General features: G+C 35.5%; 1 protein-coding gene across 1 annotated transcript in view; it reads right to left on the reverse strand.

Moving 5' to 3' along the window:
* LOC106954391 (protein kinase C-binding protein NELL1) overlaps positions 1-15,462 on the reverse strand; it is a gene marked incomplete at its 5' end in the record, with an annotated part of 223,598 nt that overhangs the window by 59,746 nt on the left and 148,390 nt on the right. The window contains one exon of the mRNA XM_015043858.1: positions 9,661-9,786. Within this exon, the coding sequence (XP_014899344.1) occupies positions 9,661-9,786 (126 nt within the window). The remainder of the gene's footprint in view (positions 1-9,660; positions 9,787-15,462) is intronic.

A 15,462-nucleotide genomic window follows, 5' to 3' on the forward strand; every position in this document is an offset into this window, starting at 1 on the left:
AAAAAAAATGACTTGGGCCATTATTTTAGGAAGGTGACAATGGAAAATAATGACATGGCTCACAATAACCAGACTCCTTATACCTAGCACTAGGTTGGTATAACAATTCCTGATAGAGAGAGAAAAAAAAAACAGTTAAGTAAATGGTATGTAACTTTGAAACTTTTTAAAATGAAAACAACATTTTAAGTATATTTTCATATTTTTCTTTGTGTTGTCCTGAAAGGTACAACTAAGATGATTTTGTGTATTCTACAGTGGAGCCTAATATTATCTAGTCAGAGTGAAAAACAGTTCAAATCATTTAAATGCATTTATACAGACACTTGATAAATAATGAACTATATTCTAGCACAGTTCATCACTCACCTAAAAAACCATGCTGTGATAGCTGTCCATCATACCTGCAGGAGAACTAAAAAATTAATTACCACTGCCACCGAATTATTAATGAAATATTTTAACCATTAGTGGTTGGGAAGATCTGATAGACTATTCAAGTGAGTGTTTTTCCCCCATAACATAGTAAATCCGAACAATAAATGATGATGTCAGTGAGAAATGATTACATTGCCAGTGGTTACCTCAGCGATTCTTTGCGAGATAACAACCGCCTAATATGAGTGTGCTGCCCGTCTCTGTCAGATTTTTTTTTTCCTAATTAGTGATGATTATGTAGTGATGTAGAGTCAAGTCTGGACATGTTGAGGTGACCCCTGAAGCGCTGAGCTAATGATGCATAATAACGGATCATCATCATCAGGACCACGGACAGCGCCCAGCGCGCTCTCAGGCTTCTGCATCATGGATACCTTGAAGAACATGAAATATTAGAAGGATTGGCAGGTTTACTGATTTTATTTTCCAATTAGAAAAAAAAAAGCTCAGAATGAAAAGGTACTAATGGAGCTGCATGTCTTAGAAGGTTAGACAAGTCACTGTTCCCTAAAGCACAAGTAGCTTGTTGAGATTTTGAGCTCTTATGAACCATCAATACTAATGATAACCCTCTATTTTACAAATTTAAAATATTGAGTTACCAAAAGATATGCAAACATTGAACACAGAATATTGTTTTTAATCTCACTTACAAAAATGCTTAACTTTGTTTTTCACAAAATTGTGACCTGATGTGTGAACAATTTGCTATTCTAATCTAAAGGTTACAATTGATAAAGTTTGAGATTCACTGCAATTTAAGCTAAATGTCGGCAAATATAACAACAAAAGCCTAACTCTGTGAGGCTTTCAGAGCACTGAGTATGCTTGTTATAGCAAACTAAAACAGAAATGTTGCTTTGTCTTACAAAACAACTTGGGTTGGCAGTTGTGGGTATTTGCAAAATACATTTTACCACACTACATCCTATGAAAATGGTACAAACTGAATCAAAACAAATTAAAAAAAAAACAACTGAATTTGTGAAAATGGCAAAGCAATCAAACGCTTGTTTTTCGAGTGTCACCAATACTGTCATAGATCCCAATTATGAGACCCAGCAGGGAATCTGGTCTGACTTCTGAGGAACATCCTCTTCTAAAACATCACAGAATCAGCTGGTGTTTCTGCTGCTTACTAGTGCAATGCAAACTGTTTCCTGTTGCTTCTTTTTACATTTATGCATTAAAAAAATGTTTAGATGAATTCAATTTATTTCAATTTTGTTTCTTCTACATAGTCTTCATAATTACAAATATAATCTAAATTATTTCACAAAGTAAAACAAACATAAAGTCATTTACATAATAAGTCACACAATAAGACAATGCAAAACTACATTTTTGTAAAGACAAATTAGAAACCTGAGAATACAGATAAAAGAAGATCTGTAAAGTAAGAGAAACATATAAATAGCATTAAATATTAAAGTAGCACTACATGATGCAGATTCTGTCTAAAAAATAGTTTTGATCAAATGTAAGCTAAATAAACACACTATATCTTTATTTAGCTCTTCCATGCAGCTGGTCACCTTTGTATGAAATACTCAGTTTTATTTTCAGTTCATATATTAATCATCAAGAAAATCAGTTCATGTACTTATTAATAAAACCCCCTCTTTCCTATAGTGTTGTTAACAAGCATACTAAACTGGACATTTTAATGAATGGCATTGCCATTATCAAACTTATAACTCTGTTTTTCAAAAGACAAATTAGAACTGAGCCCAGCTCTGCCTGGTGGTGAATGAAACATGTAAAAACATAAGAATTAAAGACAAGCCTCAACTTCTCTATGCAGAAAGTCACTATATCATTTACCCTTAAAGTTAAGAGCTTGCTCTATTACTTAAATATAGCCAAAATAACAGCACAGCCATTTGTCTTCAAAGGATATGCGTGTAGGTTTTGTAAGCAGACATGTTTACACTGAGTTTTACTAATGAGGGACACCAATGTGTTAGTGCTTTAAGGGTGTTTGTATTTTGAAATGTACTCTAAAGTGCACATTTTTATTCAAACTTTTTAAACTTTTCAACATGATTCAGGTTTGGTCAGCTTTGCATAAGAAATATTTATCAACATAACGAGACATTTAAAGTATGAAACCATTCTGACCTGGAGAGGATTTTGAAAAGGAACTTATTCAAAATAAATCTACCCTTGACTTCCTAACAACAACTCAGTTCAAGCGTAACATTTTATAATTAATCATTTTTGACCCACAATTCCCAGTCATGTAAAGTAACAAGATTTATCAACTCAAAAAAACCTTTTTGGCATCATAATAGTTTATTTTAATATGATATGAAATAATGTTGACCTTCAACTGGACCAGCTTATTATAAATTCTGTAATTTCTTGTCCAGTGATGATGATGATGTCAATACAACATATTATCATATGCTTAAGTTTATGCCATACTATAGATAAAATTATTACAGCAATTATTACAGTAAACAGTTTATTTTTTAAATGTTCTATTTTTTGTTGTTGTTGAATCTTTCACTTAATTTTCTGTGTGCATCAGGGGATATTCGACTTAAACCAATACCTCATGATTCCTCTTCCCTATGTGTAATAAATTCTTTAAACGTGTCCTCATCTCTCAAGCTTCCAACATTGCCTCATTCAATAATGTCAAGCAGAACACTTCAGTAACGTGAAATTTAATGACCTGTGACAAGCTCATAAAAAAGAACAGAGCACGGCAGAAATTACAAGGTTTAATCCCCCTCTACCTCGCCAACCTCTTCTCCTTTTTTGTCCTACATAAAGTCATTGTGTTCACTACTCCCAGCCTTACTGCTCACCTCAACATGGGGTGAACCAGCTGAGATATGTCCTGTGCCACAGGGCAAAATATATTGAATGCTTGTCATAGCATTCAGCTCAAAGGACATAGGTTCCTGTTAAATTAGTTGGGGGACATTTCTAAATTCCCAGCTGTAATATACCTGGGGCTTAAGAGAATGCTTTCTCTTGACCCACTGGTCAATTAATACCGCTTTTTCTATGCACCACTGCATGAAGCATATATCTCCATTTTTAAAAGTCAGAGACATTGTAAATACACAAAATAGCTTGTACTGAATATGGTAAATGGAGTTAAATGATGTAAATTGGTCAGCTTATACTCCCCTTGTGTTAAATGTACATTTTTATTTTATTTTTGGTTTTTACAAAACCTTCCCAACACTGTCCAATCATTAACACAATAAATGATGTATGCAAATCTGCATGTATCTCACTTCAGTGTAGAGGAACCTCTTCAAAAACTAAACTTCTGACCTTATTCAGATGTAATTGTTGCTCCTGTTCTGACCAGCAGTTTGGATTTAAGATTAAAATAAATAAATAAATAAATAAATAAATAAATAAATAAATAAATAAATCACCTCTTCAGTTTGCTAATCTTTCCTAAAATCTTTTTCAGAAAACTATGCTGCTTTCCAGTTACCTGTCTGTGTCTGTCTCTTTAATGCTTCAGAAACATACATAGCAATACAAGATATTTAACATGAAAGCAACTTCAAGCATATGTTTTTATTTGTCTTGTTAAGCACATATTTATCAAAACTTTAAAAGTCCCTTGATATATTGACTCAAAAAAAAAGAAAAAGTTGACGAGAGAAACAGAAATTGCATCACCACTGAACGTGTTGGAACTGACATGAAGCACTAATGGCCTCACACTTAAAGCACAAGTGGCTCTCATTATGATACTAATATATTCACTTTACATTGTGAGCAGATCTTTCAGAAACATTTGGTTTGCCTCAGTTCACATCCTCTCTATTGTCCTGTGTCAAACAAGCTTATAGAAATACATTTAAAATCCAATTAGATATATGGCTCAAGGCAATAAAAATGCAAAAGCATCAGATTATATTAATGGAAGCATGTAGCTTTAATGTGCTCCGTCAGGAAACATGCAGCCCTTTAATAGCCACAGAGCTCTATTATCATTCCACAGGACTCAATCTGTATTCAGCCAAGGGAACTAGTGAGGAGACTACGGTTACAGAGAAGCAGACTTAAGTGAGGACAAACATCACTCTAGATGGTTGCACAGTTTCCTGATGAACAGAAAGAAACATTCCCTACATCAAACCTTTAAAGGGAGGCTAAATATAAACACCCACATCTCAGAGGCAATTACAAATAGATGAAAGAGAGGACCAAGACAAACTTATCTGAATTCTTTCCCTCCCCTCCCAAAACTGCGTTTGATGGGATTATTAAATTGGCTGCTGTCAAGTCTGTTTAACGGCATGGTCTCTATTTTTCAGCAGCTAATGTATACGGAGAGGGCTGCCAGACTTTTCACACTAAACTTCCACAATGATTAGATAAATATTTGAAACAGAATTTCACTACATTTTCTCAAAACATCTAATGTATTTTGGATGATATGATGCAGTCATTTCTAGTTCTTGTAAGTGATGCATGCAACTATTTGCAGCTTCTTTAGGACATTTTGCTAACAGAATCTATGATGAGTATCATGGAAAAGGTAAAAAAAATAAATAAATCTCTGAATTTACGCATTGCCTGTTCAGATTCATGGAAGAAGGGTGAGATGAACAGTCATAAGCTGTGCATTTATTTAAACTGTGCAAAAACAAATGAGCAAATAAAACAACGAATAAATGAGCTTTGCATCAACTGGTGTTATGTTGCGTTTACACTGACATTTGCAGGCAGTTGGTGCATTCCTGTTACTGTCTTTCTTTATATAGATATACATGTTTGCACATGTACTACACATGTTGACATTCCACAGTCTTTCTACCATATTTAATGAATCTTTGTGGCCCATTTAGGCTTTCTGGCCAGTCATAAATGCACAGTGAAAAGGCACAGAGTAATGCAGAAAGCACAACGCCTCGTGCTTTTCTTCTACGCATTTAAAGATTAAAAACATACAGTTCAAATCGGACCAACAAAGGACAACTCCTCTATGTGGAGATCATTTCCATTCAAGTAGACAGACTTTTAAATGTATGGAATTGATGATAACATAAGTTTCAAAGGTCAAATTTCAAAATAAATCTTCTATTTTGGGTTTATATATTTCTTTTTCCAACTCCAGAGGAGTCAGTGCCTCACCAGTCATGAAAACTGCAAGAGCCAAAAGACCTACAGCTGCAAAACAGGCCCAAATCATCAACCCTCGTCCAACATGCTCGACAGTTGGTGTGAGATGTTGGTGTGAGATGGTGATGAACTGTTCCACATCAGGCCAAACCTCTTCACTGCCTTTGCAGCCTTCCCAGAAAATCTGTGAAAACCTCCTTTACCTCCTCCCAGTGCCCCTATTGTCATCTACAGAAATACACAGCTTGGTCAGAAACACCCAATCAGACACAGGAGGAAGGTCAGCTCTAACAAATATGCAAAAATTGTATTACTTAAAACTTACACACTTCCAATTTAAGGTTAGAATGTAAGATAAAAATGTTACAATCTGATAAGTTTCAAATCATTTTAATTAACTCCTAATTAGTAAAACGTTGGATCTTAAAGATGTTGTATTCTTTTTAGCATGAATGAAATTTTAATGTATAGTGCTGATTTCCAGAATAACCTGAAGCAATGAAATTATTTTACAATGAAATATTTAATCTCATTTTGTAGTAGCAAAGTACATTTAATGCTTATAGTAATTTAAATTCAAAACATTGCTGAAGTATAAAATTAGCATTTTATTTCATGAAATATGTATTTTTTTCCAGATTTGTTGATGTGTGAGTGTTGAATCTCTAACCAGATGTGATATCTGATAATATTCAAATTGTGCATAAAACTGATTTCAGTTTGCTGAAACAATTTGGACACAGACAGAGAATCACTGAAAACATTGAGGTTATTGACCATGAACTGCATCATTCTGGTTAAGAGTCTCTGCTGATGTTATTTTTATTTGCGCAGTCAACTATTTATCACAAATGCCTCTAGAGAGTGGGATATGAGGAATAACATATTTATAAACATAAACGTCTGAATATCTAAAAAATTAACTGAAAGCTGTTGTCTCCTGGGTTATGCAGCTAATTATTAATGCTGTCAATCTATGTTGCTTGAATGGTTGGATGGAGCGGATCGGATAAAGTATTTTTTTAATACAGCAGCAGTGAGACATAATGGTGATTATTATGAAAACTCCTACGGAGAGTAAATCATTAGCAGATGTATCATAATAGAGTTTAAATAAGTTCTCCTGTTGTTTTGGTCTTATTTGGGAATAAAATCTGTCAGTTTCTAAAAGCACCTACAACTAATTATAGAAACTGAGGGTCACCTGGATCAATTTACCTTTTTAAATCATATGTATTATTGAAATGAGCCTAAAACAGCCGTGCTTTTTCCCTTCTACTGATTAAAATAGACTTCTTGGAGTCAGGTTCTGTTTGATAACAATAACGACTTTATCTTCATCTAAATCTATGTAAAAATAGTAAAGTCCTGAATGGATTAGTATTGCATTGGGGGCAAAAAGATCACAAAGGTTTATGCTGGTAACCTTACAAAATGTACTTTACACTATAATGCTTCAAATCTAACTTGTCTTATTTGTATTCGTATCTGCATCATGCTGTAAACCACAGGGTTTCATTCTTATTCATCATGCAGTGGAAGACGAATATGAATGTATGGAATCAGAAGCCAGTTTTATGCCCTGAGCACCATAAGTGCTGCATCAGGTGTTAGGAAAATGCAAAGGAAAAACACATCACAGTACCTAACAACATTGCTTGACTGACAGGTAATCATATTTCATTTAGAATGGCAAAACTGCCGAAGTGATGGAAAAATAATAATATGAATCTTGTACAGATAATCACCAACACAAGTAAAGAAATTCATATGCCTAGTACATGTGGGCTGCAGAAAAGCCATTCCAGGAGAACTGGAGGCCATATTTAAGATTTAAAAGCTTGAGATATGGAGCTTCACTTTTCTGCCACCTCTTTTCTTTTTTACCCTGAAGCAACTTGGTCACTTCGATAGAAGGGGAATGAAGTGGAAACACAATTACTACAACCTCTGATTCTCTACAGAGCTTTGTCTGCTTAAAGGAGAGGGAGACATGCGAAAGGGACAAATCAGATTAAAAGTGCTGAAAGACTAAGAAGATGCATGCTGTAAAAAACAGTGCAGTAGCTTTGAACCCTCTGGGAAAGGAGTGGTGTAAGCAAAGTTTTGGGGTGAATGAACTTAACTGATGCACTGGTGTCTGTGGAGACACAAACACGGTGCATTTACAGATTTACAGGCCTGAAGCAAAGAGGCAGGAACAAACACACAACGGCCATCTGCAACATAAAAACACTTTTTACTGCAGTCTCTGTTTTATCTCAGCTGAAAGTCATTTAGATGTACTCTTGCAGCTTTCAAAAAAAAATATTTTTAAAGTTGTGGTATGTAACTTTTATAAAAAAAAAATAAAATAAAAAAAAAGTATGAGACAGAAAAACTGTGAAAAACAAATTGAGCTGCTCTGCCTTCTTCCAGAGCTGACTACAAATAATCAATCAGAGCCAGGAAGGGGGTCTTAGTGCTGTCAATCATGCCCGTGCATGTGCCGCTCACCCCTTGCTTTCTGCTCTGATACAACTTCTCCCCATCAGTTAAGCCTGTGGCGAATGCTATAGCATGATCACCGATGACAGTGGTTTAACGGTTTTCCTGTAACTGCAACTTACACATTTAGCAGCATGTTCACCAGGATGACTGACAGCCCTAAAACGCTCCTCCAGGCTCTGATTGGTTATTTCTTGTCAGGCGTCATGCTAGTTTTAACAAATCATAGTCTTAGCAAATGCAGAAAAAACTAAAAGTTATACTGCAGCTTTAACGCAATGCAGACATTTTACATAAGCCCTGCTTTATACGTTTATCAACTTCAATATTTCATTGAACATTGCATTTCACTTTATGTTTCTTGCCACTTCAATTTAAGGTTGTTGTGCTAAATGAGCCTCCAAAGCAAAGATTTTAAAAGGATGACCTCAATATTTTACCTGCTTTTCATATGAACATCTTAGATTTCTACATCCTACATATTTGGTGTAAATAAATAAAACTTTGGTTTAAAACATCTCTGCATCTGTCCTCTTTAATCCAGTGCCAATATTTCCATCACAAAACCCTTAGCATAATTAACAAAACAATGTGGATTAGGGCAAAAAAAGCTAATCACAGAAGCTGATGGGCAATTCTGTTTCCACTGTGAAATATTAAGAAGTAAATATGAAGAACGAAACCCCCGAGGGAAGCACAAGAGGAGAAGCAGAAGGAGAGAAAGGGAGGCCAGCAGGAGGATTTATCTCTCCTCACAGATGCAAAGAGTCTTCCCAGGTCTCCCAGTCAGCAGCAGGGACAGTTTACAAGCCGCAGAATGGATTGATTGCCGATAGATCCATGTCCCTGTGTAGCTGCCAACTCTGAGCTAATTAAAGAACACTTCTCTGGAGAAACACGGAGCGCCAACCCAGTACATTTTATTTACTCTTGAGAAAGTGTGCTCCTGTACATCCCTTTTAGGGAAAAATGTTGCCAGCAATCCCAGAAAGGTAGCTGCTTTGCTTTTTTATATATAAAAGGGCTTAAAATCCTCAAAGATACATTTTGCAGAAAACTGACAATTCTGTTGTTAGACAGGCTGAAATTATCTAAAAATGTGCATAAAGTGCTGAAATAGAAAAGAAAAACTCCTAACATTTATATAATGCAAAAGCTACATTTTAGAGCTGCATTTGTGTCTTATAGACAACACACCAAGATAACGCTGGTCTTTAATATTTTAGTCAGACTAAGAACATTGGAAGCTGATAAGAAAAGTAACACATTTCCAGGACCTAAGCTGTCAAATATCTAAAATGTGACAAATTAGTTAGATAAAATGAAACAAATGACACAAAAATACAACAGTCATCAAAAAACCTTCTCAATCTTCTTTCTTGTACAAGCTTGTGTACTCAGCCCCATTCTAGTGTATGTCCCTGACTGAGTAGCCAAATGTGCAAACTTATGTTTACAGTTGCAGAAATCACAGTCTGCATTCAGCAAAACAGTCAGAGTTTAATAGTTAGCAAATTACTTTGTGTATATTTGGCTATAAAACAAAAAAGAAAGTTGGATGCACTAAAATCTTGCCCTCTGATTGACAACAAATTCAAACGTGTAGAACTCAGCAGCATGCAGCAGACTTACCGGTGCAGGAGTATTCATCCACTCTGGTGAAACCCGGCAGGCAGTCACAGCGATAACTTCCAGGCAGGTTCACACACATCGTGTTGGACTGGCAGTAATGCATCTGTGTTGCACACTCATCGATATCTAGAAAAACAAAGAAGAAGTAGAGGGTTATTAACCAGACGACTTTATATCTTGGTAACAGACTACAACAGGTGGATGAGCTGCACTGAACTGCTGTGTCAGTGTTGGTTTAGTCACTTTACAGCAGAGTCTCAGGGCATTGCATTCTTTTGAGTTGCTTTTCATTGAACAACATACACAAGTCCCAAATATTGACCCTTTTGTCGATTGTCCTAAAGGGCAAAATAAAGATGATCCTCTCTCAGCCCAAGGTGTGTAATCATACAAACATGTACATATATTCTGCTGTTATCACAGATAAGATAATAGAAAGGAGCTAAAAATATGGGAATGACAGATGAAAGACAGCAATAAATGTTAAAATACACCAAAGAAAAGGTGTACAGTAAATAAAGAGCTAATGAGATGAGAACATTATAACTGAGCCAGAGAAATGCAAGGAGAGCATCATCTCCTTTGACACCCATAATGTGCAGGTAATATCGTGATAAATTACACCTTCACTCCATACACAATTCCTCCCTTCCTAATGTAGCTTGAAAGACATTGTATGAGCATTAAAACACGTGGCTCAGGAATGCATTAGCTGAGCTGGATGGCTGCTGATGAAATGGGACGCGAAACACACAAGGGAGGTTTTATGCAAACGGGTCTGGATTTCTATGTGTGTGCACATGTCGTCGCACAGTTTAGAGCATTTATGTGTGTAGCAGAAGACCAAATTCCTGAGGCTAACGGGCCTTTCTACCACTTAAGGGACTCTGCATGCCACACTTGAGGGAAGGAGAGTGAAGAGAGCTATTTCCATATCCGTTCCTTGGATAAATACATTTTAGCTTTGAGGTGTTCAGCTCAGGCTTCCCCTTTACAACAGGATGAATTTAGATCAACTATGTAATTGACTTATATGCAACACCCAAAGGTTTTTTTCCTTGGTAAATTTCATCCCTAGAAAGTGTACAGTGAGAGTGGTAAATTGCCGAGTTAAGAAGAGAGAGCATGTCTTTAGGTGTACAAAGCTTTGATGCCCTTCAGAATAAAAGGTCGCTACATCAAAAGCATGAAACTTATGAGAGTACTTTGACGCCACACAACAGTACCTGAATCCAATTTCCATCTTGTCTAGGAGCACTACTCTACCCTAAAAGCCACTCATTTGATTACCCTTTATTGGTGAAAGGCGCCAAAACGTTGTTCAAGGGTGATGGCAGCTGCCCCGCGACGCCGACTCACAGCCTCAATAATTCAAAGTCAAGAGCTCACCACTTTTGTCAGCTTTCATTATAAGTGAGAAAAGCATCGAGTGTCAGGCCGGAGGAATGATGAGGCTTTTTGATCTGTGTTGTTCCAAGGCTCTATGCCCATGTGTGTGACTGCATGTGTGTTTGTGTTTTTGCCCTCGGCAGCTTCCTCTAGGGGCATTGTTGCAGGTGAGGTCTGCTGACAGAACTGGAACTGTCATTTTGCACAGGGGGGGAATTCATTTTCTGGATTTGCCAGTGTCTCTCTGGCTGCCTTCCTCCCTCCTCACCACCCTCCAACCCAGACCTCCTCTTCCTCGCCACCCACCCCCCTCTGAGCACACTCTCTTCATCTCTCGGCTGCTTTATTCATGCTCTGATGTAGGTCAGGACTGGGTAGGGGGAACAGCTAAAAATAAGGCGGGATAGGACTCTATGCATGTGTATTTATGAGTAAGTGAGGGTGTGCACATGTTTCTATCAGCTCAACCGTCTCTGTGCGATATTGTCTGGCAAAACAGAAAAACAGAAAAAAAAAACACATTCTGAATGTCAAGTGTTTGGCTGCTGTAAGCCAGTAAAGGAGAAGAATCCTCATATTCCTTCATGCAAGAGTTTCCTATATGAGCAGGGCTCACCTTTTCATGTAGACGTCAAAAGGAACATTATTCTATGCAGAATGATTTCATCTCATTTTTTTGTGGACGCTGCTTTATTTTTAATTTAATGACTCCCAGTTTAGAGAAGGTGTGGTAGAAGGTAAACATTTCATATAGAGCTTTTTCTACATCTCCAACAGATTTTTTTCAAATGTAAAACAAAATGTAAAACAAAAAAATTGAGTTTTGTGATGGTGCGATTGAGTATAAATTTCATACAGAGTTATTTCCACTGAAGTAAATAAAGAAAGGGAAGGCAGTGAATTTCAATCACATTCCAAACAATTTTATTTTTCATGTTTGGTTTTTCTTCACTAAACCTAAGACTATGAAATTTGAAAAGACAGATTAGTGGAGATAAACCACTAATCCGGTTTATCCAGAGGTGCAGAAACATTTCAGCACTTCAGGGCATGACTTAGAAGTTTTATGCTCAAAGAAACATTGATTTTTGAGGAGATTTTGACTCGGTAGAATATTTTCAGAACTTTTAAGCCATCCTATCCTCAAGAAAAATTATGAAATTGATGATGGTTGACCTTACTAGTATTTTGCTGTATGCTGCAAGTACTGGTAACAACTCATAAAGTCCTTATGAACTGAAAACCATGAATCATCATACACAGAGAAGAAGAGGCTTCATATGCTTTAATATACAGTGCTTTATAAAAGAATGCACTATCTTTAAATACATTGTTGCATTACAAACACAATGCACTTAATCCAAATTTTAGGTTTTAAGCAGACACAATAGCATTTGTGACTTCACATAGCTTGATTTATTCATTTATTTATATTTTATATATATTTAATTGAGCTGCAGTCTTGCAACAAATTCTCAGACTTGTAGCTCTGACTGTATATTTGGGTTTTTTCTCATGCTGGAAGGTGAACCTCCGGACCCGTCTCGCATCTTTTGCAGCCACCAACAGTTTATCTTGCAGGATTGTTTTGTATTAAGCGCCATCTATCTTTCCATCAGTCCTGACCAGCTTCCCTCTTCCCGCTGAGGAAAAGCATTGTCACCACATGATACCAACATGTTTCACCAGGGGATGCTGTGTTCAAGGTCGTGAGCAATGTTAGTTAGCTTTGCAGGTCGGAGACAAAGTTTAACCAGATCCCCTTCTTCCACTGTTTGCTGTGTCTCCAGCATGGTAAGTGGTAAACTTTAAACAAGACTTCCTGTGGCACCACTACTGTTTCTCCTGAGAGCAGATTCTCTATCCTGAGCTATTGATCTCTGCATCTCCCCCAGAATTACAATAGCCCTCTCTGCTGCTCGTTTGATAAATACTTTCCTATTTATATGTGTGACCACATCATAGTTGATGGATTGATTTACTTATCTGAGATGCTCAAACCTTTGGGTACAGGGTTGCCAAATCTGATCGACAGTATCCAGCACAATGTGATCCCTGCCCAGCTCAAAACAACAACAACAAAAAAACAGCCCAAATCACAACCTCTGTTGAAAGTTATGTTAAAATTCATGCTAAAAACAATTGAATATATAAATGCATACAAGCATATATAATGTGTATATGTACCATTTCATAGCGAGACTGGATTAGCCCATGACTATTAATTATTGATTATGTCATGTTCAGCAGATAGATATATCAAAGTACGTGAACTATAAAACAAACATAAGGACATAGGATTTCATTAAAATGTATGAGATTTTTACTTTTCTGTCACAAAATTAGAATTATTTTCATCAAAACCGTCTGAAAACCAGCCAAATGTTGCGAAAAGCAGCCCAAATCGCCCAAAGCAATATTTTTCCATATCAGCATGTTGAAAAGAAGTCATATTGGGTGCAAATCAAAACTGTCTAGCCTTCCTTTTACCTTTCAGCAACTCTTCAGCCCTGACTTGTGTGGTGTGTTATTTGATATTTTAGTAATTCACTGATTTCTGAAAGAAATTATTGCACTGTATTTTATTTAAGACTATCAAGTATGTGACTCAGTGCAATACATCATCTTGGTCCAATTACATTTGCAATGTCAAAAAAGCTTTTTTTTTTTTTTTTTTTTACATGTATTTGTATTCAGATTTTAACAGAATTTAGATTTTTTTAAAGTGATGGGTTTTGATTGTGTTTTAATTTTGAAATAGCATTAAAATATATATTTTTTAATCACCTAAAGCATTACTTAAATACTTTTCATAACATGTTTCACAAATTGATTCAGCTCTCCTTTCTTTGTTTTTTTCATTGAGGGAAAACATTACAAAAGCTACAAAAATTAACATAGTACAGCCATTTTATCTTATAAATTATATATTAAAAAAATACATGACAAAAAGGCAAATCAATATGAAACTTTTAGGTTTTAAATTCAAAATTTTGAACTAATTAAAAACTAAAAAAAAAAAAAAAAAAAAACTACAACACCCATTGACAATAAGCTGAGTTGACAGTTTCATTCATAAAGTGGAAATAATTTTGTTTTCTGACACATGATGCTTTAATTATGATTTAATTATAATTTTGTAAAGAAAACATTTTCTATGTCAAGAACAAATTTTAGCACCACAATTATTTAAGTAAAAACAAGTTAACTCCAAATTCATGAGCCACAATATCACAAATTAATGTAAATAGCTTGAAGATACAATGTGTCTTCACAAAACATGACTCCATCTTTCTAAAGGAAGGATTCTTCAGCAGATCACCTTCACACATTACAGGCACATGCAGCAACAACAATTCCCTTTTTTGCCTCAACCTGTCAATATTCATCACATATTAGACATGGCCTAGCAATTACAATCCATGATAAATGAAGCATGCACAGAGCATTGCAGACCGGTGCAATACACAACATATTAAACATCCTGCGTAATCTGTTTCACTAAGTGTGAAGGGCTAATCATTGTTTTGTTTTGTTTTTACAGAGGAGGAATTATTGTTTCCCATCATACATATCTTTGCAATTATGTCTATAGGCTGGGGTAAATAATTGCACAGTCATTGCAATAAACTCTAAATATTGGAAACCAGAGCAATTATTTCCAACATAGATAAATAATATAGTCCAAAAAGCTTTAACAAGTTTATTGTTTTAACTAATAACAGTGGTGAAACCTTTTAACCCAATAAAACCAAATGTGTTAAGTATGTCTAAGGCCTTTTCTTCCTTAAAACAAGCTATTATTGTTCTGAAAAAGTTGTTGTATTGAGTAAATATTTTACTATGTATGTTTATCATTTTCTCCAGATATTTAAATTGGACTATTGACAGACTGTTTAAGACAGTTTTGATGTGCAAAACTTAAATGTTTTGTTCCATGTATGAAAAAAAACAAAACAAACTACAATTATGTGAAATATGCATAGCCAGATGGATGCTGGACAAACTGCCCACACAGTAAGGTCAACCTCTTTGAGGTTTCCACGTTTGAATTTTCTCAACAGTGAAACAAGATGAAAGTCAGCCCTCCATGTTCTCATTCTTTTGCAAGGAAACCAGCTTTTGATATTGAACTGAATTTTCTGTCTGAAACATACTTTGAACTTTTCTTGGTTCAATTGATTCAGCATTTTTCTGTCCTAAAATTCAAACAGTTTATTAATAGTTTGTATGCAATGCTTTTCAAAAAATAGTAATTTTGGCAATTTGGTTTTAAAGGTTCATTTTTTCAAGGTGTGGGGTGACGGTGTAGAAATTATTCTTTGTCCAGATAATGAAACAGTATTTAAGCATATATATATATATATACACAGTATGAAACACAGAAAGTTTTAGCATTATATATATATAATG

Source organism: Poecilia latipinna, unplaced genomic scaffold (genome assembly GCF_001443285.1).
Source record: "Poecilia latipinna isolate Pla-1442-1.1 unplaced genomic scaffold, P_latipinna-1.0 Scaffold652, whole genome shotgun sequence".
Taxonomy (NCBI): Eukaryota; Metazoa; Chordata; class Actinopteri; order Cyprinodontiformes; family Poeciliidae; genus Poecilia; species Poecilia latipinna.